Below are 25,148 nucleotides of genomic sequence, written 5' to 3'. Positions count from 1 at the left end.
GTTGGTAAAATGAGCAAAGTGAGTCCTTGGCTACAAATGTGGAGCTGGGCTGTGGTGGATGCATCTGCTCTCAGCAGTAGGTGGTGGCATTTTAAGGGAAGCATAAGAAGGTGGTCACCTTCCACCTGAGAAAGTTTAAAGCCCAAAGAAACTGTGAACAGGTCAGAAGTACAGACCACCTCTCCTCAGTCTGCATTCATCATCTTGACGCAGGGAACTCAATCTGTTCTCCCTGAGGGCCTCAGACATGCTTATGTTTTTATATCCAAAACATCCAGCAGAGACATGGGGGGAGCTTATAAAGAAAACCTCAGAACTCTTAAACATTAAAGACCATGTCTGTGTGTTACCGAGGAGGATGTATGGGAAATGGCCTTGATTTTGTTTACAGGTACCTCCCCTAAGTCTTTACTGTCCTTTCTCCATGAGAGGTCCCCATGTGCAGCCCCAGCAAATGTCCAACAGCAGCTCCATCAGCCACTTCCTCCTGCTGGCATTGGCAGACACGCAGCAGCTGCAGCTCCTGCACTTCTGCCTCTTGCTGGGCATCTCCCTGGCTGCCCTCCTGGCCAACGGCCTCATCATCAGCGCCGTAGCCTGCGGCCACGCCCTGCACACGCCCATGTTCTTCTTCCTGCTCAACCTGGCCCTCAGCGACCTGGGCTCCATCTGCACCACTGTCCCCAAAGCCATGCACAATTCCCTCTGGGACATCAGGGACATCTCCTATACTGGATGTGCTGCATAGCTCTTTTTCTTAATGTTCTTCATTGGAGCAGAGTTTTATCTGCTGACCATCATGTGCTATGACCGCTACGTGTCCATCTGCAAACCCCTGCACTACGGGACCCTCCTGGGCAGCAGAGCTTGTGCCCACATGGCAGCAGCTGCCTGGGCCAGTGCCTTTCTCACTGCTCTCATGCACACAGCCAATACATTTTCCCTGCCCCTGTGCCATGGCAATGCCCTGGGCCAGTTCTTCTGCGAAATCCCACAGATCCTCAAGCTCTCCTGCTCCAAATCCCAACTCAGGGAAGTGGGACTTCTTGCTGTCAGTGCCTGTTTGGTATTTGGCTGTTTTTTGTTCATTGTTTTCTCCTATGTGCAGATCTTCAGGGCTGTGCTGAGGATCCCATCTGAGCAGGGACGGCACGAAGCCTTTTCCACCTGCCTCCCTCACCTGGGTGTGCTATCTGTGTTTATCAGCACAGGCACATTTGCCTATTTGAAGCCTCCCAACATTTCCTCCCCATCCCTGGATCTGGCCCTGTCAGTTCTGTACTCGGTGGTGCCTCCAGCCCTGAACCCCCTCATCTACAGCCTGAGGAACCGGGAGCTCAAGGCTGCAGTGAGGACACTGATGACTGCATGCTTTCAGAAACACTAAACTGCTGGGAAATATCTGCAAATAACTTGTAATCAAAGTCATCTTTGCTACTTCTTTTTTGCTTAAGTGTGGAGGTTCTTTTCCTTTGTTTTATGTTTAAATATAGTCCAGAAAAAATGTCATTGTTTGTGCCATTTCCTATTTTTTTTTCTCTCCAAATTTCCTGTGGCCACAGACTGTGTCAATGAGGGGCTGAACTCTGGGTGACTTTAAAGGAAATAAAGGATTTCCCAGTAGAGTCTTCTGCAGAGATGCCCTTTTGTTCCTTCTCTGGAGCTGCAGCAGCAATGTCTGTGTGCAAAGCTGGGGCAGATCAGTGCTGGCCCAGCAGCTGTGCCCAGCAGCAGCATCAGCACTTGGTGTTGCCAGTGCTGCTGCCGTGGCCCTGCCCCACTGCCCTGGTGGCCCTGGTGTTGCTGCACGGCCTGAGTGCTCTTGGGGCCGGGCACAGTCCTGGGGGTAGCAGTGCCGGGGCTGCAGCAGGGACAGGCCATGGGCACTGCTTGGGCAGCGCTGATGCCTCAGCCCAGGGCCTGGGGGCTCCAGGCTCCTTGCCCAGGCTCTCTCAAGAACACACCCAGGCCAATGCTCAGAACTGAAAAGCCCTGTGAGCAGGCCCAGGCTTGCCATGGGCAGGCTGGGGACAAACAGCATGGCTGGGGCTCTGCAAGGGCCCTGGGGCAGACGGGAAGGAGCAGCAGAGCAGGGGCTGAACCATCCCCAGTGCGCTGCACAGCCCAGGGCAGCGTCCCAAAGCGTCCTCATGGAGCTGCCAACAACATCCCCCCTCTGCAGCCCTGGCAATTCCCCCAGCTCACACAGGTGCCCCATCCTTGCAGGCACAGACACGGCAGCACTGGCTCAGCAGCCCCTGTTTGCATTGCACAGAGCAGGGGAAGCACCCCCATGCTGTTGGTGTGGGGACATGAACCTGAGGGAGCACAAATGCCATCAGCCCTTGGGGCCAGCAAGGGCTGGGGCACACCAGGGAAACCACTCAGCTTTGTCCTGGCTTCTGCAGTCAGCCAGAAAGTTTGTTCCCATCAGCTGGGAGTTTCCTGTGCCACTGCAGATGCTTTTGCTCAGAGCCATGGCTGCCTGGCAGCCACTCCCAAACTGCCCTGAGCAAGTATTCTGCTTCACCTTTGCTTTCTCCCTCTTTCTTGTTCCAGATTTCTCCCTCTTGCCCAGCCCTGTTCTCTCCCCTGCATACAGCCCATCCCTGTATGCCCTTTCCTCTCTGGCCCCACTCCCCATTGCAGTTCCTGACTTGGCACCATGGGAATGTCTCTTGGGCAGCAGGATCATCCTACAAGTGCTGCAGGAATTGTCTGCAGGCTCCTGCAGTGCCTGGTGCTGCTCCCTTGCCAGAGGCACCCCAGACCAGGGGGGCACATCTGGGCTGCTGTGTCTGGCTCTGGGGCTCCCTGTTCTGGGCAATGAGGAGGAGCTGCAGAGGCTCTGCAGGACTGACAGGATGGGCTTTGGGGCTGGCAGGAGAAGCTGAGGGACCTGGGCTGCTGGAGCTCCTGAAGAGGAGGCCCAGGGCTCATCATGAGACTGCTCCAAGGGTGGTTCCAGAGAATCAAAGAATGAGCAAGGTTGGAAAAGACCTTGGAGATTATCAAGTCCAACCTGTGCCCTGAAACTACCTTGTCTCCCTGAGCCTCCTCTTCTCCAAGATAAACAACCCCAGATTCCTCAGCCACTCCTCTCAGGACTTGTGCTCCAGACCCCTCCCCAGCCTTGTTTCCTTTCTCTGGACACGCTCCAGCCCCTCCATGTCCTTCCTAAATTGGGGGCCCCAGAACTGCAAACAGCACTCGAGGTGCTGCCCAAGCAGTGCTGAGCAGAGGGGAAGAATCCCTGCCCTGCTCCTGCTGGCCACACCATTCCTGAGCCAGGCCAGGAGCCATTGGCCTTCTTGCCGACCTGGGCACTCTGCTGGCTCATGCCCAGGCTGCTGTCCGTCAGTCTCTGCAGGTCCCTTTCTGCCTGGCTGCTGTCCAGCCACTCTGTCCCCAGCCTGTAGTGCTGCAGGGGTTGTTGTGGCCAAAGTGCAGGACCTGGCACTTGGACTTGTTGACTCTCACCGTGTTGGATCCAGCCTGTCCTGGGCCCTGTGCAGAGCCCTCCTATCTCCATCCTCCATCAGATCCAAACTCACACCCAGTTTGGTGTCATCTGCAGATTTGCTGATGTTGGACACAATCCCCTCATCCAGACCATTCCATGCAGACATTGGAATCCACGCTGGCTGGCTCTGATCCCTCGGCCATCCTGTGGGTGCCCTGGGATGGCACTCAGGGTGATCTGTTTGATAACCTTGCTGGGCACCCAGGTCAGGCTGACAGGCCTGGAGTTCCCCAGCTCCTCCTTCCAGCCCTTCTTGGGGATGGGCTCACACTGGCACCTCCAGCCCTCTGGGCCCTCCCTGCTGAGCCAGCACTGATGGTGAATGTTGGAGAGCAGCTTGGGGAGCTCATCCACCAGCTCCCTCATACCCCTAGGATGGATCCCATCTGATCCCACACACCTGTGAGCATCTGAGTGGCTCAGCAGGTCACCAACTGCTTCCTCCTGGATTACAGGGGCTGTTCTGTCCTAATTTTCCCTCATCTGCCTCACGATCATCCTTGGGAGACCACTGAAGAGAAGACCCCCTTCCCCCATCTATATCTGGCTCTGAAGGAGAAAAGTCACACGCCACGGGCCCTCAGACCTGAAAGCTCAGTGTTGAGCTACTGTTTACACAAGTGTGTTTGCTGTGTGCTAAGAAGAGGGCACCGTGCCCCGTTTGCAACAATAGCAGCTCTGGAAGCTGTCCCACCTCTGGGCCTGGCAGGACTTCTCCTGAGTTTCAGGTGGTCTCCCACAGAAGACCCCTTGCCTGTTTTAAAACCACCGTGACAGACAGACTGAGATGTAAGAAGATTCTCCATCAAGGACTGAGACATGAAACTCTTAACAGGCCCCTCTGCTCCTTCCAAGGACTGGAACTGAAACCCCCAGCCCGGGGGAGGTGTGTGGGGAGGCAAGCTGACCGAAGCGAGATGTTTGCCTGCAGGTTGTGACCACTGGACCAAAAATACGATGGCTCTCGCTTACTGCTAAGAATATAGACTACCTGTTACATCTATCAAGCTCATTTACTGCTGAGAACATGGACTACCTGTTACATCTGTTCCCTATTGTAGCTGTTTCCCCCCCCCCTCACAATTTTCAGTAATAAAAACCTCTGAGTTAGCTAGAGCCTTCGAGATCTCCCCAGCGTAGCAGGCGGACCCTCGGCTGGACTGCACCAAAGGATTTCGTCTCTGCGTTCGTAGCTATATCCCCTCTCTCTCTCTCTCTCTCTTTCTCTGTCTTTTTCTCTCCCTTAATCCCTCTATCGCATTTTTGCTGTGGTTATTTCAATAAAACTGCATTTGTTTTGATTATCACTGCAAACCCCCTTGTACCGTGTTGGTGTTTTGCACTCTGAGATCATTCCTATGAACCATCAGGACATCTGTCCACTAGGATGGACCCTGACATTAAATTGGTGTCATGGACAGGATTCCAGTAGGCAGAGGGATTTGCAGGCAAATCCCATGCTAAATTGAGTGCTCTGTCTCCGGAATTAGCACAAAAGATCTCTCAGTGCAAAACAGGGGAAACTGTTACTGTCACTACTGTTGCTGACTCTGATACAGGCACTGACACCGACACTGATACTTCTCCTGATCCTGATATTGATGCTGTTACTGATATTGATATTGATATTGAAACTGTTGTTGTTGTATTTGAGTTGAATCTGAACCTGTTACTGTTGTATTTGAGCTGAATTTAAAACTGTTACTCTTTTTACTGTTGTATTTTGTGTACCTGGACTGTCTAAAAAGGGAAGGGACAGACCTGAAGAAATAAGCTGTGCCTTTTAGACAGATATTGTCCCTTCACCTACACAGGGAGTGAGGGGCGGCCCGGCAAAGGCTGAGTGGCTTTTTCCCTGTTCTAGGTTTCTGGTCCCCTCACAAAGAAAACATTTGTGTGTGTGTGTTCATGTGAGTGCATATCTGTACTGTCTGGGAAGGAAGAGACAAATTTGAAGCAACCTCACAGGGCCTCCCAGACTGATTCTATCTCTTCAACTACCCAGGGAAGCCAGGGGACAGTGGAAAGGCTGTGTGATTTGTGTAACTTAACTCCCTGGTGTAGCTTTGGTCCCCTCACAAAATAACTAAAGACTTCAGTGCAAAAGGTAAAGCTGAATTTTATGCTCTGCTTGCTAAATACAATGCCACACCTTCTCCGGGGGGAGAAGAATGGGCAAGCTGCAATTGCTTTAACTTAGAAAGTGTTATTGATAGAATATCTTCTATGCAACATGAATCAAAATTCAAACTGGGCACAAATAAAACCGTCCTCTGCTCAGTCTTGGGTGCCTTTCTCACAGCAGCAATAGAAACCATTTTAAGCGAAAAAGTGAGGAAAATGCTATCATAGACTCCCTTCAAAACCTAGTTGAAGTTTTGCAAAAACAATTGGATGAAGAAAGAAACGTAAATAACTTATTACGGGCTGCCCTGAGAGAGGAATATGTTAAAAATTCACAGAACTCTGATTCCTCAAAAGAAACAGAAGAGAAAGAACCTCCTCACATTAATCAAAATTGCCCTCAAAAAGAATTAGCCCTGATGAAAAATTGCAGGAAACACTGCTGTAATAACATGAAACCTCTAATTAAAACAGAATGCAACTATATCAATAATGAAGATCTTAGCCTGCACAAAACCACTAAAGAAATCCCGTACACTGCTACTGAATTTACAAAACTTGCAAAGCAGTACGGGCTTCTCCCCCAAAAATCTGAAACAGAACACATTTGTCAAGTGTCTCTCACTGGGGGAGATCAGATTCTTTTATCAGAACAGGAAGCCGGTGGGTGCTGAGGACATGGCGTGTTCCTAATAACAGCAGACAGATGCATCCCATGGTCCCTAACTCAGCACACTGCTCATTGGGCAGGGGGGCTTAACCCCTTGGAAAGGAGAGACCCTTTGGTCGGTACCCCCGACCAACTCCTGGAAAATATTCACAAAGCTGGCTGCCTGCAATTGATTAATGAAAATAAATTAATTCCTGGTTTTGAATCTCCAATCCAATGTAGTAGATAGGGTCTGGCGCTCGGAAAATCTCGCGATGTCATGGAAAGCAGCAGGATTCCTCTCCCCCTAACGCCTAGTGATAAGGGATCACCCAAGAATTTAGTCCCCCCTAACACTAGTAACTTTCGATTCCTTACTAACAAATTACAGTAAGGTAAGACCCTCTGACGCAGAGAAAAAACTTTCCCGAGTATAAAACCCGACGAGATGGGACAGTAAAGGCCTTTGAACCGTCCACCATGTTGTTGTTAGCGTGTGTTCTTGGCCCGAGTGACCCTGGAGAGTTTGGGTCGCTGTGCTGTTTCCTCAGAACCAGGTCGCCTTGCCTTGCATCAGAAGGCAACAACTGGTGCCGGAAACCTGGGATTGAACCAGCGCCCGGGGAATGGGGATCGCCTGGAGAGAGGACGGCGGCTGCACAGCTGGCCTTATGCAGCGGAGGGGACCCCCTCGAATCATGGAAGCAATTGCAAAGGTAGTAAGTGAGGTGCATGCACAATGGGGAATTGAATGTAAGCTTAAAGATATGACTCTCGCATTGCCAAGATTGATCAAGCTGGGGGCTATAGAAAGCCCTGTAGATATTTTACACCCAGAGGGTTGGGATAATTGTACGAAAACCCTGGCCGAGGATACCATGTGTTCAGGCTCGGGGAAAGCCCTAAAATTGTGGGGCAGAGTCATCCGGGCTCTGCAAAAAACTGGACAAGAGCAAGAAACCTGGAAAGCTGTGAGAAGCTGTTTAATAGCCACTCCGCAGCTGGGGGTGGGAGCTACCACACAGACCACCCCGGAAAGTGATCAGATTGAAGACGGGGATGTGCGGGGCCTAGGCGCGTCCTACCTCCCCCCGAACCACAGCCCAAAACCCCCGCGAGACCCCCCAACACCCCCGCGGAGCCCGCCAGATCCCAGCCCCCCCTCGGAGCCTCTCGGCAAAACTGCGGCTCCTCTACCCGTCCCCCCCCACCGATTGCCCACCCAACGCAGGAGGCAGAGCAACGGGCACAGTGTTTTTGGGGGGGGCTGGCGGAGGAGGCGCGGGAAGCGGTGGGACGGTCAGAAACCGCCCGGATCGATACAATCTCTCCGCCGCCGTATGGGCTCGAAAATGGCGACCAACCGCGTGGTCAGGGCGGAAGAGAAGAGGGGGAAAAGGGCGGAAATTGAGTCAGCGCGCCTAACATTGCATGCGCAGGCGAGCGGGGAGGGGAGGCGGTCCCCGCGGCGGAGGGTGAGACCAATCAGAGCGCTCTATTCAAATTAAGCCCATATAAGGCAAGGACCCCCCCCCCAGCAGGAGGCGGGGGGAACCCAGGGGGAGGGAGCGGTCCGCCCCCGGCAGGAGGGGGCGGGGTCGGAGCCCGAGAAAAAGGCAGAGCAGCCCAGAAGTACTCGGTCTTTCGGCTTGCGACTCCGACTCAGACTCGAGCCGGGACGAGTCTGAGAGGGAATCGGGGAGCTCCAATTCAGATTCTAGCCTTAACAGAGGGAGAGCAGCAGCATATAAGGTCTCTAGTTGCAGCGCTCCCGCATGGGTGAAGGGGTCATCAGAGAAAGACCGAACCCCGCTTACAGACTGGCGAATAATAAAGATAGTCTGCGCTGAGTACACCCCTTCAGCCAAGCTAGTGTTCCCAGTCCGTGTTGGGGGGGACAGGCGAAAACCAAAGAAGGACCTATTCTCCAGTGAATCCAAAAGAGGTACAGGCAATATTAAAGCGATTGCAGACAAGGGAATTAATTCTGCCATGGTTACCACACTTATTGACGGCGTTTTTGGGGGGGATGACATGCTTCCCTTTGACATCAAACAGACGTGCAGAATGATTTTTGATGGGGCAGGAATGATTGTTTTTAAACAAGAGTGGGAGGATCAATGCACAAAGGAGCTAGCCCAGATAACGGGACCTGACCATCCACTACACGGTTCTAGTATACAGAGATTGATGGGTAGAGACCCCACTATGATCACCCCCCAGGCCCAGGCTGAGGGATTAAGGGCCCATGAAGTTATGACAACCACCCGGGCTGCCCAAGAGGCCATTCGTTCTGCTTCCAAAGTAGTGGCTAACCCTGCCCCGTGGTCCACCATAAGACAGAGCGACAGTGAGAGCTTCACTCAGTTTGTGGACAGGCTTCAGGCCGCATTAGATTCCTCCTCATTACCCCCAGAGGCGAAGGGTCCCGTGCTGGCAGACTGCCTACGCCAGCAATGCAACTCAGCCACCAAGGACATTTTAAGATCACTGCCACCTGGGGCTAACATAGCCGACATGATCAGACACGTGGCAAAGGAGGAACACCTTGCTCCCATCCAAGCAGCAGTTCACACTGCAATAACCAGTGTGATGGCATGCCTTAAGTGTGGCCAGGCAGGTCACTTGGCAGTAAACTGCCCCCAGCCAAGGCTCCTATCAGCAGCTGCTCCACCACGCCAAGGGGGATTTAAGGGACCATGCTGGGCATGTGGGAAGAAGGGACATTTAGCTAAAGAATGCAGATCCAGGCTTCAGGGAAACAGGAGAGGGAGGGGGTGGCCAGGCCACGTTCAGCCCCCTCCCACCTGAAATGTGCAGCGGCCTAGTTACAGCAACCCCCAGTGGGGCAGGGGACCCTCGTACCCCATGCCCCCACAGGGAGCAGTCAATTTTATATCCCCACCTACAACACAGTGCCAGAACTGCACAACACCACCAGTAATGCTTTTGCACCCCCCACCACCACAAGCCGCGCTGGTGTCAAAGGAACAGCAGGGGACACCCCAGTGCGGGATTCCTGGGTGGCCCTGGCCATGAGAATAGGGAAGGAGCCCCTGATGGTGTGGGGGACATGCCACCTTTACGGCAGTCAGGATCCTCACATCATAGGGCTTCAGTTCTGGGCGGACATGGGATCAGACTGCACAATTATTCCCCAAGCGCATTGGCCCGGGCATTGGCAATTCAAAGAAGTCCCTCCAGTGAACGAAGTGGGAGGGCAGTCCCAGGCATGGAAAAGCACCCAGCTGGTGGCTATAACACTTCACATGAAAAAGGGACCAGAACAGAAAGTAGCAATCTACCCCTACATTTTGCAAAATTCTCCACCCCTGTTGGGAAGGGATGTTCTTTCCTTGCTAGGATTCCGGATTACAAATTTATCCTGAGGACCACTGCCGTACACCCTCCGCTGCCAATCAAATTGACTTGGAAATCATCAGACCCCGTATGGGTCGAGCAGTGGCCCTTGACAGAGCCTCGAATGGCAGCCTTGCTGGAACTGGTCGACTGCGAACTGCGAAAGGGTCACATAGAACCCTCCGTCAGCCTGTGGAACACCCCTGTATTTGTGATCCCCAAAAGGTCTGAAGAAGGCTATCGCCTCATCCTCGACATTAGAGAAGTGAACAAGACGATCCGACCCATGGGTCCAGTCCAGACACTGCTTCCCGCGAACTCAGCCATCCCCGAAAGGCAGCTGTGCGCAGTGCTGGACATCAAGGACTGTTTCTTTTCGATACCCCTGCACCCTGAGGACAGAGAACAGTTTGCCTTTTCCGTGGCGTTTTGAAAGGGCGAACGGCCCAATCTCCACTTCCAATGGAGGGTACTTCCGCAAGGTCTTGTTGACAGCCCTGTCATATGCCAAATCACCGTGGACAAAGCACTGATGCCGGTCTGACACTCCTATTCCGATGGAACCATCATCCAATACATGGACGACATCTTAGTCGCTGCACCATCGGCAAGCCAAGTAGATCACCTGGTGTCCACAATCACGGAAACCCTTCAGGCCATCGGCTTCGAGATTGTGAGTGCAAAGATCAAGAGAGGACCCTGCGTGACCTTCCTGGGAGTGGGGATCACAAGCTCCTACGTGACACCCCCCAAGGCGAAGGTCTGTCAAGACATCAAAACACTCCACGACGTGCAACGCCTGGTGGGATCGCTACAGTGGCTTCACAACATCATCCTAGTTCCTCCCGAGATCATGGACCCATTATACGACCTCCTGAAAGGAAAGAACCCCTGGGATCCCAAGGAGCTGACACCGCAGGCAACGAGCTCCCTCGACTTCATCGAAAGCCAGATTTCCACTGGCACACTTGCCAGATGGAACCCAGCCATGCCGCTGGACCTATACGTCCACTTTACACCGAAGGGGGGAGTGGGAGCACTGGCCCAAGGACCTTCTGAAAAGGCCCGACCGATTCAATGGGTGGTGCTCGGAAGACCTGCTCGTGCGTTTTCCCCAGGAATCGAATGCATCGCTAACCTCATCATGAAAGGCAGGAAACTCACCTTGAGACACCTAGGAACAGAACCGACAAGCATCCACCTTCCGTTTCGCAAGCAACCGACCTCGAAGTCAGCCACAATATCGGAATACCTGGCCCTTCCTCTCACTGGCTTTGGAGGAGAAATCTCCTGCTCCTCCAAGCCACCCTGGACGAAGCTGCTGACCGTAGTTGACATGGACATACCGCCAAAGGTCAAGGGTCGACCGCAGCCAGGACCAACGGTCTTCACAGACGCTTCCTCCATGACTTCAACCGCAGCAGCAGTGTGGCAGGCAGGAGAGCAATGGCATTGTGTCAAAGCATGTGACCCCACACTGTCAGTGCAACAGCTGGAGGCAGCAGCAATTGTCTTGGTGTGCGGATTCTTCCAAGAACACCTCAACATCGTAACGGACTCTATATTCGTGGCAAGGCTTTGCCTAGCCATGGCAGGACCAGGAGTGTCGACATCAGCAGCAGCCCTAATGCTAGAAGAAGCACTCTCCTCGCGACAGGGCACCGTGTCAGTCATTCACATCAACAGCCACAACACAGTCAAAGGTTACTTCCAGGTCAGCAATGACAAAGTGGACGCCGCAGCAAAAGGCATATGGACGTTGCAGGAAGCTCGTCAACTGCACGAGTCACTCCACATCGGAGCCAAAGCACTGGCAAAGAGATGCGAAATCTCGACAGCGGACGTGAAACATATGGTAGCCACTTGCCCTTACTGCCAGAAGTCGCCCCTGTGGACCTGCGGGGTCAACCTGAGAGGTCTCAAGCCCTCAGAAATCTGGCAGTCGGACTTCACTCGGTGTGAACTGCTGAAGCCCCGAGCATGGCTTGAAGTGACAGTAGACACTTATAGCAGAACGATCATAGCCACACAGCACCACAAAGCAAACTCCAAGGCCACAATTCAGCACTGGCTGACAGCCATGGCCTGGCTTATCCCCAAACAGATCAAAACTGACAACGGTTCCAGGTTCACTTCTAAACCAGTGCAAGAGTTCGCTTCAAAATGGGGTATCACATTAGTGTGAGGTATCCCATATAACAGTACCGGGCAGGCCATAGTCGAGAGAGAAAATCAGACCCTAAAAACCAAGATAGAGGTGTTGGTGAAAGCGGAGCGCTTTGCCAATGCCATTCCCCCAGGAGACCAGGCACGTATACTGGCAACCGCTTTGCTAGCACTGAATCAATTCCCTAGAGGAGATGAAACAAACAGTCCCATTCAAAAACACTGGCCACTCGAATGCTAGAGGAGGGCCCGCAGGTTGTAATTAGAAACGAGCTAGGCGAATGGGAACAGGGCTGGAGGTTGATGCTCACGATGAGGGTACGCAGCTGTCAAAAAGGACGGCAAAATCAGGTGGTGTCCACTTAAGTCAATTAAGCCGGACCTCCATAGCGAGCAGAATGAGACTGATGAGAGTTGCGAGTTTCTGTTTACAGGACATGCTCGTGGGACGTCCTCGTGATGTGTACATCCCCATTCCAGAGGTAAGCGACAGAGCGACAGACCACCAAGCCGCCAGGCAGCGCCCGAGAGACCCGCACGGGTGAGACCCAAGCGTCAAAGGTGTTTCTGTGTGATTTTGCTGTTGGGGCTTGTTGCCAGAGGGCAAGCCAGCCCAGATCACTACCCCCATCGGCCATTCAGGTGGGTCATGCAACACCTTAGTAGTGACAAGGTGCTCAGAGAAGTGACCACACCAAACACCCCATCCTTCGTGCTCCACATCACCGACCTGTTTCCAGGACAACCAAAGGTAGACCCCAATTCCCCACACGCCACACACATGTGCCTATCCTACTGGTGCCCAGCTTCAAACCCTGGGAAAAGCTACTGCAATCACCCAGGGTGGGGACATGGTGGGCACTGGGGCTGCGAAACCATTGTCACAGATGCCAGACCGTCAGGGCCTGGGTGGGAGCCACAAGAGCCCGACAAATTCTTACAGTTCACCTGGGCACCCACCAGCTGCAAAACACCCCCCTTCCTCCACGGAATCTTTTATCGAAACAATCATAAAAGCCCTAAATTTCGGAAATGCGCAGACTACAACAGGACAGTCTTGCAGCCACATCACCCTAGCTGGGCGATAGGCAGAACGTGGACCGTAGTCCTTCAAGGGTCAAAAGAGAGGGTGAATGTGCGAATTATCAGGCTCCACCCGTCAGCACCCCGAGCGGTCGGACCCAACAACGTGATTAAAAGCGTGCCGAAATGGAGAAACGCGACCCACCCCAAAGCCTTGACCTCAAGTGTCGCTGATATCCCAACCGGCCATGCGGAAGCCTTTCAGATAGGCCGTTCAGCCGGGTCGGACTCAGACCCAATCCTTCGTATGTTAGAAGCTACCTTCCTATCCCTGAACGAATCCAACCCTAACCTAACCGAATCCTGCTGGCTTTGTTACAAGGTCGAACCTCCCTTTTACAAAGGAGTCGCTCTAAACACTCCTTTCAGTTACTCCACAGCAGATGCACCCAACCAATGTAGGTGGGACACCCTTCGCAAAGGAATCACCCTGAGTCAAGTGACAGGCCAGGGCAGATGCTTTGGCTATGCAACCCTAGCTAGGCAGAGAGGCAACATCCGCACCGAAGTTGTCAAACCCAACGGGAAACACAATAAGTGGGTAGTCCCATCCGCATCTGGGATGTGGGTTTGCCAGCAATCTGGAGTGAGTCCGTGTGTGTTCCTTGCCAAATTCGATGACTCTAACGACTTTTGTGTCCAAGTTCTGATTGTTCCTATGGTCCTGTACCACGCAGATGAAGAAGTGTGTCACCTTTTCGAGGAACCCAGCTGGCTCCACAAAAGAGAAATAATAACAGGTGTAACTATATCAATGCTGCTGGGCCTAGGAGCAGCCGGAACTGCCACAGGAGTCTCAGCCTTGGCGACCCAGCACCAAGGACTGTCCCAGCTGCAACAGACCATTGATGAGGACGTGCAAAGAATCGAGAAATCCATTTCCTTTCTAGAGAAGTCAGTCTCCTCACTCTCAGAAGTGGTCTTGCAGAACAGGCGAGGACTGGACCTCCTGTTCATGCAGCAAGGAGGCCTGTGTGCCGCCTTGAGAGAGGAGTGCTGCTTCTACGCGGACCACACGAGAGTTGTAAGAGACTCCATGGCAGAACTCCCAAACAGACTGGCTCAGAGACAGAAAGACAGAAAAGCCCAACAGGGTTGGTTCGAGTCCTGGTTCAGTCAATCACCATGGCTAACCACCCTGATTTCTACCCAAATAGGTCCATTGGCAATGCTACTTTTAGCTGTTACCTTCAGACCATGGCTGCTGAACAAGCTAGTCTCATTCGTTCAGACCCATCTAGAACGGGCCAACATCCTGTTCATAGGCCGGCAACAATTGCTGTGAATTCAACCAGGGAACACTGCCAGTCACAAGATTTTCTAAACTTGCCTGGCAAAAACTTACTCAGGTTCAACAAACCCCTTTCCCTTGTTGAACTACAACCTTATACCTCATTTCAGTGCCTATGTATATGACTACCTCGTTCATTTGTGAAAAGGGAGGGGGGGAGATGTGGTAGATAAGGACAGGCGATTGGAAGATCACGCAATGTGACGGAAAGCAGTAGGACTCCTTTTTCCCCTAATCCCTTAAGATAAAAGATCTCTCTAGGAATGTAACTAGGAATGTAGCCTCCCTAACGGTAGTGCTAGTAACCTTCCACTCCACTCCTGGTAACTTTTCACTCCTTACTAATCATACAAGGTAAAGCAGACCCCCCTCTGACGTAGGCAGACCCCCTTAGACTATAAAACCCCACGAGAAGAGATAATAAAGGCCTTTGACCATCCACCACATTGGTGTCTGCATGCTTCTCTGGCCCGAGCGACCCTGGAGAGTTGGGTCACCGTGTTGTTCCTCGAAACCAGGTTGCCTTGCCTTATATCAGAAGGCAACAAGCGTACACTGTAGCATGAGTCCATAAGACGAAATATTGAAGGACTGGCTGGAAAACATAAATATCCTTGTTGGCAGTGTCTTCTTGGCCAAGAAATCCTTCAAAGCTCTTGTAACTACAAGTCTTGCGGCCTTGTGAGCCATGCAGTGGAGATGTGAGCGAAACTCACCCTTCCTCTCTATGTAGAAGAGAAGAAAAAGCAATGGCATCATCTAAAAAACTCAGAGGTCTGCTCTCTAGCTCGTTCCAAACTCCCTCAATTCCCCCAAAGTGGGATTTAGCTACAAAGAGATGACAAGGACTCTTAGTGCTGGCTCTTTTGACTCCACAGCAGCTGCTTTAGAATCTTTCACATAAGCCTGTGTAGTTATGTGCCAGAAATGTATCATTAGAAGAAACTTTCCCAAGTGACTTGCATGGAGGTCTGCTTGAAGGGTATTTGAGGAGAAAGGCTCCAGCAGAGGCCTGGGCTTTGGCCTAGCTGTGTCGCCTGCTGATTGTGAAGTGTGCCATCAGCAGCAGGGCTTTCTGGGCCAAAAAATATCATCAAGTCCTTTGGACTTCCTCTTTTAGGCCTCGAAGAGCTGGACCCAATTTCAGGGCACATTTGGAGACCTCATCTATCAGTGGATGGACCACCTAGGATTTTCCCAATTGCTGGGAATAGTTCTCCAGGTCCCTGGTGTAAAACGGGGCTCCCCAGCAACTGCACATCTGCAAGATGATAAACAATTGTCTTGGTTTAAGAGAGAGGTGTTTGCTAATGAAGGCAGAAGGCTTCTCTGAAATGGAAAATGTAAATCCCCTCCCTTCAAATGATTCTAATTTTGAAAATCAAATGCTCTCAGGGAAAGATATGGGGATAGGACTGAGCCCTCAGAGCCGGGCAGCGTTTGCTGATGGTCTGAGCCCTTCCTAAAGATCCTGTGCGGGCTTAGACACTTGGGGCCAAGCATTCCTTCCAAGCTGGGCCACTTTGGCTGGGCTGGGGGCAGGCCCAGGGCAGAAGGCAGTGTGTGCAAGGGCCCTGGGTGGCACGCTGCAGCACAGTCTCTGTGCCATGGAACGGAACCCGGTGACCAAGGGCCCTTTATTTACACGTGGGAAATAGAAGCTTGCCCAGGTGCTGGGAACACACAACGGGGCAGAACGGGACAGAACGGTGCTGTGAGGAGCCCCCACACAGCGCACTCGTTCCCATCTGACCCGGAGCCTTTCCGAGGCATTTTTCCTGCAGCTGACCTCGAGGCCAGACAACACGACTTGGTGACCCGTGGCCTTCCCAAGGCTTCTCTTCTGCAGGTGCCCGCACAAAACCAGTCATTACCATGGAGCAGAGACCCCTGAAAGTGCCCAAGGTGGCCTGGGGGGAAGAGGAGGAAGAAGGCCCTGGAGATGCCCCAGCACATGAATCCAAAGAAGTGGTGCCGTTTGAGCTGCTGCAGGAGGGTGAGTGGCAGATCAGGGCCACAGGGTTGGTGCCCACAGCCAACTTGGCACCATTCCATCCCACCCCATTTTATCCCATCCCACCCAATCCCATCCCATGCCCATGGACAGGACGGAAGAGGGGCTGGGCAGACACTCCGCAGGGGCCATGCTTCATCCCCTTGGGCATCCCGGGGCTGTCCCTGCCTGGGCAGCGCAGGGCTGGGCCGTGTTCTCTGGCCTCTCCCGCAGCCCCTCAGCTCTGGCTGCGCTCGTTCTTTGCCAGGTGCAGCCCTGCAGCGCACACTGGAGCAGGACCCCGCCCATGGCCTCTTCCGCAGGACAGCCCAGGTACCTGCAGCCGTCCCCACCTGGGCTGGGCCTGCTGGCACCGTGCTTGGAGCATTCCCTGCAACATCTCTGGCTTTTTGAGAGGGAGTCAACAATGTCGATTGTTTCGCTGGTTTTGTTGGTTTTGCTGCCGCTGCTGCCGCTGCCGCTGCAATTGAATCTCTGGGGCCATTTGTCCCTGTGTCCGTTTGTCTGTTGCCTGCTCGCTTCCGTGCTGAGCCCATGCTCCCAGGGGGCAGCCCCTGAACCTGTCCAAACATGGGAACTTTGCCGTGTTCAGCCAAGACCCAGAGTCTGGACTCTGGGCAGTGGCACAGGAATCCCCTTGGTCACTGCTGTGCATCGTCCCTGATGAGGGTCAACCTCTATTGGAGCCCATTCTCTGAATTCAGAGTTTTTACCTGACCGAAGTACTGCATTTAGCTGAGCAGCATTGCTTTCCATTAAAAAAAAAAACAAAAAAACAAAAAACAGGGAAAGGCAAACTGTGTATAGCTCATGGTATTTTACAGTGTCTAAAACATGCCAGGTCATGGATCTTAGAGGTGAGATCCATTTGGAATTAATGGGATGGAGAAGTATTGCAAAAGAAAGCATAAAAACAAAGAGAGTAAAACATCTTAGATTGTTTCTTTCTGTTTTCGTTTCATTTCCTAAAACTGTTTCAGTTCTTCCAGAATCTTGTCCACAGTCCTGTTTGCTCTTTCCAAGAACTTTTCCTGGAGAACGAGGTGCAGCTTCTGTCACAAAGATGTGCCACCAATTGCAGCTTCTCTTGGCTTTCCACACCGTGTGTGCAGCACGACTCTTGCAGCAAAGCAGGACAAATGTTTGAAGAACTTTACAACTTGATCTTTCTTTTTTTTGTGGGCTGGGCACTTGTGCCATTGATGAGGTTTTCATTGTTACTATTCTACACTAAGAAAACATGACAAGCTACCAGGAATTGTTGGAGAATGCAAGCCTGACTGAATGCAGAGAAAGAATCTCCAGAGCCTGCAGCCAGAAATGGAGAGCTGTGTGATAATCATTCCAGCATCCCCATGGACCTCTTGAAAGTGATGTAGAAGATGAAAATGGGCTGACAGAGGGAGTTTATTTCTGTGTTTAGCTCAGATGCTTCTACATCTCATGCATTGATATAAATCTAGAGTTACAGTCAGTTCATGAAAGGCACCAGAACAAGCTGGATCTCTCAGGAGATGACTGAAAGAATCTGAAAAGGAGAAATGCGGGGAATGACATAGAGAGCTTTGCCTATACAAAGGATCATTTTTCCTATTAATTTCCAATCCATTCCCTCCGCTTTTGTCCTTCCTTACAAGGTCATTTTCATTCCAGATTCCTCATGAAATGGGAACCCTGAGCTTGTGGAAGTGCCTGAAAGATGCCCTGTAGCTCTGCAGAGACACTCAGGCTGAAGCAGGAGCCGGAGCCCTCTCTGGGGCAGCCTCCTCCGAGCTGGAATTTGTGCCATGCTGGGAGAGGAGGAGGAGGGGGAGAAGGCTGGCGCTGTGTGGCAGGAGCAGGAGGTTTGGGCCGCTGCCCCGCAATGGGGCTCTGGGCCTGGCCCCGCGTGCGCTGAGCTCCCGACACTGCGGGAGCTCCCTGGGCTGGGCTCAGCTTCCCGCTGGGCCTGGGCAGCAGGCTGGGCTCCCGCTGGGATCCGCAGAAGCTGGAAATACCTCTGCGCATCTCCATTTGCTGCTGCTGCTCGGAAGAAACAATGCAGGGAGTCAAGAAGTTCTGGTTTCTCTTTCTCCTGGTGGATTTTTTCATTTGATTAGATGCTCCAGAGGTAATTTCTGTAATTGTCTCTGTCAGTTGATTCTATTTCAGCAGCAGCAACAGGGCTGTGTTTGAGCACTGCAAATGTGGCCTGTGTGGCTTTAATTCTTCTTAACTTAGTGCTCAGGGACTTGTAAGCATTTCAAGATCTTCTAATCATGATGACCGTGACTCACCTATTGCTGGCTGAGGGCCATGTACAAATCACCAACAGGATAGGACTGCTAAAGAACATGTCTTTAGCAGTTTATTTTTCAGCATCAGTCTCATTACATGCTTATGAGAATGGGATGATGCCAGCAGCTCGTGTCCTCGGCAGCAAAGAACGCAATGTTACCACTTACTTTAAAAGTTTCTTTACTAATCCCACAAAGCAAAAGCATATTGATGGTAGTTCCATCCAACCACTATAAGCACATGTACCTTTGGTTAAAACATTGCTTGCTTACTTTGAATGAAATACCTCCTTGTGAGCCTTAAAACACAATGCAGAGAGCTCAAGCTTAGAATTTCCTAATATACTTTTCTATAGCTTAGGGAGTTATTCTACCAAGCGTTAATATAAAAACCATTGTTCTATTTGTCCTTACTTTCTACTTATAATAGAACTTTTCTGCTGACAAATCTTATGGCTACTGCTTAGCTTTAATCACAGTTCTGCTGTCTCTGAGGCCCGCCTTTTGCAGTTTTCCAAAAACCCTCTGATATTTAGGATTCCTAAATTCACTGTCACAAAAGCACTCTGGGGACCACTGATCAAAAAAGGCAACTGCTATTTTACAGATAATCTTCAAGTGGCAAGCAGAAGAGTGGCAAGAGCAGCCATGATCTCCGATTCCCAAGGCAAAGGCAGCAGCAGCCTCCTGCTGTCACCTCAGGGTGAGTAAAACAAAGCTGAAAACAGCGCTGGAACCCGATCCGTTCTTCCTCTGAGGGCTGGCTCAGGGCAGCACAGGCGGGCCCTGAGGAGTCAGGGCTGTGTGTGGGTGATTGCTGCTCTAGCCCAGAACGGAGCTGGAAAAAGCCCTTGGGAGCCGAGGCAGGAGCAGGCGGGAAGGGGCCGGCGCTGCTGCTGCTCCTGGCCGGCAGCCTCAGCTGGGCCGGGCCGGCGTCCCCTGCACTGCGGCTGCTGCTGCTGCCAGAGCCGGGCAGGACTCGGGGACAGGGAACAGACACGAGGGAGGACAGCAAAGGCCTGGCGGCTGCAGGGATGGTGACACTCGGGCCAGCGCCAGCACAGAGCTTTAGCCCGCAGTTAACCCCAAGGGAAACGCTGGGGAAAGGCTCCATTTCAGCCTTTCTTTACTTGTGGCTGTCAAGGGATTCAAATAAAAGGAGAACAAGCAGGGCCCGATCTCTTCTCCTTTGGAGGAGCTCCTGGCCTGGGGCTCTGGGGTGAGGAGCTGTGAGGGGCCATGAGGGGCTGTGAGGGGCCGTGAGGGACTGCGAGGGGCTTAGAGGGGCTCTGATGTGACATGAGAGGTCATGAGCTGTGAGGGGTCCTGAGGGGCCATGAGGAGTTTTTAGGGGCCATGAGGGGTTCTGAGAGGCCATGAAGGGCTGTTGGGGCCTTTGAGGGGGAGAGAGCCTCTGAGAGGCTGTGGGAGGCACCTCACGGAACCAAGGGTCACTTATGACACTGTGGAGCCAAGGAGACTGTTGTTTGTAGCATGGAAACTGATGGAGTCAAAAGTCCATTGGCACCTTCTGGGGCCTCATGGAACCATGGAGACCATTATGGCACTTCAGGACCCACTGGAACCATGGGGTCATTGTGACACAGCAGGGCCTCATTTAACCAAGGGCTCATTTTAGCACAGCAGGGCCTCATGGAATCAAGGGGATCATAGTGGGGCTCCATGAGACCATGGGGACATACTGACTCTGGGGAACCAAGGAGACCACTGTGACATTCAGGGCTGCATGGAACTAAGAACTGATCTGATAGTGAGAACCCCAACGGAATCAAGTGTCCATTCCGTGCTTCAGGGCCTCATGGAACTGAGGAGCCCTTGTGACACTGCATGGCCTCATGGAATCCTGGAGATCATTCTGGCACTTTGAGGCCTCGTTGAATCAAGGGGCTCTGCAGGGCCTTGTGGAACCAAGGAGCTCTTTCTGAAACTGCAGGGCCTCATGAAAGCCATGAGACCATTCTGGCACACTGAGTCCCCATAGAATAAAGGGGTCAGTATGACACGACAGGCCTCATGGAACCAAGGGTCCATTGTGATCATCCTGGGGAGCCCCAATAGAACGAAAGGGCCATTGTCAGACACTGCAAGGCCTCATGGAAGCAAGGGGCCATTGTGCCACTGCAGAGCCAAGACCATTGTGGTACTGCTGGGCCTTATGGAAACAAAGATCTGTTGTGATACTATGGGGCCTCATGGAACCAAGGGGCAATTGTGATGCTGCAGGGCCCCAGGGATCCAAGAACATGGAAAAGATCTGGTTGGCTTGGCCTGACTGTTTCAGCTGACCTTTGCATATTAAGGGTTGTTTCTCATCAGCTCCTGAAGCCCTGGAGTCCTGTGCTTTTCTTCCTGTGGGAAAGAACTCTCCTGCTCCAGGGGTTCATGGCTGAAATTGGGATTCTACCTCCATATTTGATTAATCCAAAGATTATCCCATATGAAACCTGCCAGAACAGACAGCTCAGGATGGCCTTGGCATCTTGGAGGCCACCTCTCATCTGCCTTTAAAACACTGTAGGGCCAAGCTTCTCTTCCCATGGAAAAAACATCTTTCAAGTCCAGGTGTCCATAGCCAAAATTGGGAATTTGCCTCCCAAATTCATGATATCCAAGGATAGCTCCCAGACAAAAGCTGCCAGAACTGTCTGAGTTCCCTTGGCTTCCTGAGGGCCAGTTCTTATCTGCCTGTGAAATACTGGGGCTCTTTAGTTTCCTTACTATGGAAAAGAACTGTCCTTATCCAGAGGCCCATGGAGAAAACTGGAATCTGGCCTCCCAAATTCCATTTTAAAAAGGATTGCTCCCAGACAAAAGCTGTAAAGACAAACAGGTCTGCCTGGCCTTGGCCTCCTTGGGGCTGCCTCTAATCGGCCTTTGTAACACTGAGGCTCTGCCCTTTCCTTCATGTGAAGAATAACTGTCATTCTGGTCCAGGCACCCATGGCTGAAATGGAATTCCACCTCCAAAACTCCCCAAATATACAAAGGTTGCTTTCAGACAAAAGCTGCAAGGACAGACAGTTCTGGCTGGCCTTGGCCTCTGGTGAGTACCTCTGATCTGCCTTCAAAGCCCTGGGGCTCTGTGGTTTCCTTCCTGTACAAAGAACCGTCCTTCTTGTCCAGGCACCCATGGCCTCAAGCACATGAGCACTGTACAGGGACAGAGAAGCTCTGTGCTCAGTGGGTTGGAGACTGAGGACAGCAGAGGAGAGCCCTGGGAGGGATGGAAGGGTGGTTTCAGAGATGGTGGATCCTTTTGACATAGTAGAGAACAGCCTGAAAAAGGAAAACATCAATGCCAAGGGCAGCTGGGGAGCCCCAGATTGGGAAAAAAGAGAAAGAAATTTTGCTTCCTGGGAAGGGCTGTGGTGCAACACATTCCCCAGAAGGAACCTGGGCCAGCCCAAGGCTTTGTGTGGGCAGGCAGAGGCAGGTAGGAGGCAGAGCTGTCAGCAAAGGAAGGGGCCAGACAGGTAGGGCAGCTGGGGGATGAGTTTTACAACATGGCTTATGTGGTCCAAGACCAACTTTCACATTGCCAAAAGATGGCTGCAGCCTTGGGAGATATTATTTGGCCAACACCCCTGTCAATCACTGTAACATAGGGTGACCCGGAGAGATTCACATCAGACTCTGTCAGTAGTTTGGTTCCACTGAAGGACAGAATTTTATTCAGTATTATCTTCAGTTTGAAAGTAAGAGCAGTGTTCTGTAGCAGGGGACATGGTATACCATATGGAACATGTGGACCATGGTAAAAGATGTTAAATAAATAAATAAATAAAATGCATTTAATTAAAAAATACATTTATAAATACATAAATACAAACATTCCCAGATGTTCCAGGACAGCCTCAGCCTCATGATCCGAGAAGAAAACTTATCACCATGGGTCAGCAGAGTGGCTCTCCAAAAGGCTTTGCAGAATGGCTGGTATTACTGCCTAGTGTTACAGGGTTAATACTGGGATGCCAGGAAGTAGCATTTTTGAATTTCACTAGACTTAATATGGAATGTTAGGGGAAGAACCAAAGAAGGAAAATGGAGGGATCAAGGTGGTTTGGAGAGAAATAGACATAGGAAAATAGAGGAATAATACCATAAGTGGGGTCAGTCATGCTGACAGATGCTGACAAATGTTGATCAGTGTGCTTGTAAGGCCCTGCCTTTCACCTGGTGCATGCACTGTTCCACAGTACCCTTTTCCTCATTAGACTCAATGTGTATTGATTGCTCTGCAGAGCCAGTGAGATCTGGTGGAGTCCGACGAAAAACCTTTTTGCACACTTGTCTGTGTGTATGAACATGTCTGTATGAGGTAGCTGAAAAGTTAAGTGTCCAAAGGCCAGATAAGCAGTGATCTATATGCTGTTTATAAAGGTACCCTTTATCATGGTATACCATGGTAACTTATCCTTTGGGGCTCAGTAATCTAAAGATTTATAGAATGTCTTATGGATAGGCCTTAGTTACAGTTAATGACCCATTTTTTCCTCTAAAAATACAAGTGACGTCAGGTTAGTTATAATTTCACACATGAATTTCTTAAAAAAGAAGAACCATAAGGCTGCAGGACAAAGTCACTTCCCAGTTGTCCTCTGCAGTTAAGTTTCAAGCTTCTGAAACAACAGTTGTATTGAAAAACACATGGATTATAACTTGGTGCCTTCCTGGAGTGCTATGGTCATGAATGCCAATGCCTAAAATCATTCCTAATTATTTTTACCTTTGTATTAGATATTACACACAAACAAGGACACTCTTCTATTCAGAAAGGTCAGTTTCATTATAATGAAAACAACCAAAGGATAGTATACGGACTTATGATCCTATATTTTCAGAAAAAAGGGAATGAGAATTTATGTTTTGGTGCTCTGTAGCCATCCATATGGACAACATTCCAATATGCCAGGGCATGTGTCCAAAAGGTACAGGGGGACCTTTTCCCAGAGCCTGCAGGGACAGAGGCACAGGGCAGGGACACCGTGGGACAGCCTGGGCTGCACAGGGCACAGGCATGTGCAGCAGCTGCAAGACAGCCCTGACAGAGCCAACTTGGGCAGCACTTTGGCCATGGCTGCTGGGCCTGGGCCTGAGGCAGGAGCAGGAGACAAGTGACCCTTGCAGGCTTGGGGCCTCATTGCCTCCTTGTCCCTGCTCAGCAGCCTGGCAGGGGCCGCCCCATGCTCCTGCCCTTGGCATTGCCCATCCCCACATGCCAGTGCCCATCCCAGGAAGAGCCCTGAGCAAGGAGGGAGGGACAGGATCTGCCTGGCCGGGGGCTGGGGCTCAGGCCTTGGCCCTTGGCATTCCTCAAACACATCCAGCTTTGCTCAGCACCAGATACACCTTTGCCTTGTTTGTCCCCAACTGTCATTACTGCCTCCAGTGTTCTGCTCTAACTGGAACCTGGGGACACTTTCTCAGTCATGTCCCTCAGTGAGACCCATTAAAACTTTAAGAAATTTCAGAGTTTCAATTAAATTTTGAGTTCTTGAGAAGTTTATTGAACACTCTCTGAGGGACTGAGTCTGATGTAAACAACACCAAATCCCCTAGAGGCTCATTAAAGTTCCTTTTGCTGTGTCTGTGCTGCTGAGCTTTAAAGGAACAGCTCTTCCCAGGGCCAGCTCCTCTCCCAGCCCAGCAGGGCTGAGGGCTCTCCCTGCAGGCACTGAGGGGACAGGAGCCAGGCAGAGACAGGCTGAAGGCAATCAGGATTGGGAAGACATTGAGCTGAGACTTCACTTGGGGAAAGATCTTCACAGCCCTGGGCATGGTGAGTGTGTGGGTGCAGGGCAATGTCCGCTGTGCTCCTGGAGGGATCTCCTGAAGCCAGCACACCCCACAGCCTGGGGGATGTGTCAGGAGGACTCTCCCAGTTTCTCTGTGTCACAGGAGGAGCAGGAGGAGGATGTGCTGCAGAGCCGGGCTGCCCTGGGCACTGTCAGAGGGACAGGCCAGGACGGCTCCTGCTGCCAGGGACAGCGGCAGGGGCTGAAGCTGGGGCTGCAGGCAGGGCTGCCCAGGGCTGTCCTGCAGAGCAGCTCCTGCAGCCCTCAGGGCTCTTGGCCAGCCCAGGGCATGCGCCACCTGCCAGGAGCAGCTCTCAGCCTGCCTGGCAGCTCCCCATGGACGCTGCTGGGGAGAAGTTGGAGGTGGAAGGAGCCACCCCCATCAGGGTAGATTCCTCCTGCTGTGGAGATGGTGCTGCATGGCCAGGGCTGCTCTCAGCTTTCTCCTCAAGGGAAGGGAAAGGGGCTGTCAGCTTTAGCTGTGTCAATGAGACTCCTGCACTGTCACCCAGGGCATCAGCAGATGGGCCTCAGATCTCCCTCAGAAAGTGCCTCCTCATCCTTCTCTCCCTACAGACAGCAGCAGCAGCACCTTGGCTTGCAGCATCTCTGTCTGGCCTGCCCTTAAGGCCCTGGTGCCAGGGAGATGCCCCTGGGCAGTGCCCTGTGCTGGGAGGGGTCTGCCAGGGCTGAACCCCAGGGCTGGGCTGGGCTCTGGCAGCCCTGGCAGGGACAGGACTTGGATATAGAGAAACTATATCCAGAAATCCCTCCTGTCCAGCTTCAAAGGGAAAGAGAGAAGAGTTGGGAGAAAATTACTTTTAAACTGGAGAATTCACAAAGTCC

At 51.9% G+C, this 25,148-nt stretch overlaps 1 protein-coding gene across 1 annotated transcript; it reads left to right on the top strand.

The window, feature by feature from the left end:
* Window positions 1–835: 835 nt before the first annotated feature.
* On the top strand, window positions 836–1,387 carry LOC134434453 (olfactory receptor 14J1-like; the record flags this gene model as incomplete). Its single annotated transcript, XM_063183109.1, has 2 exons — window positions 836–1,297; window positions 1,379–1,387. Coding segments are annotated over 2 exons (471 nt in total), but the record flags the coding sequence as incomplete, so codon positions are not given.
* Between the last annotated feature and the right edge of the window lie 23,761 nt (window positions 1,388–25,148).

This window comes from Melospiza melodia, unplaced genomic scaffold (genome assembly GCF_035770615.1).
Source record: "Melospiza melodia melodia isolate bMelMel2 unplaced genomic scaffold, bMelMel2.pri scaffold_37, whole genome shotgun sequence".
NCBI lineage: Eukaryota > Metazoa > Chordata > Aves > Passeriformes > Passerellidae > Melospiza > Melospiza melodia.
The sequence above is the reverse complement of the archived record's forward strand: the minus strand, read 5'-3'. Positions and strand labels throughout refer to the sequence as shown.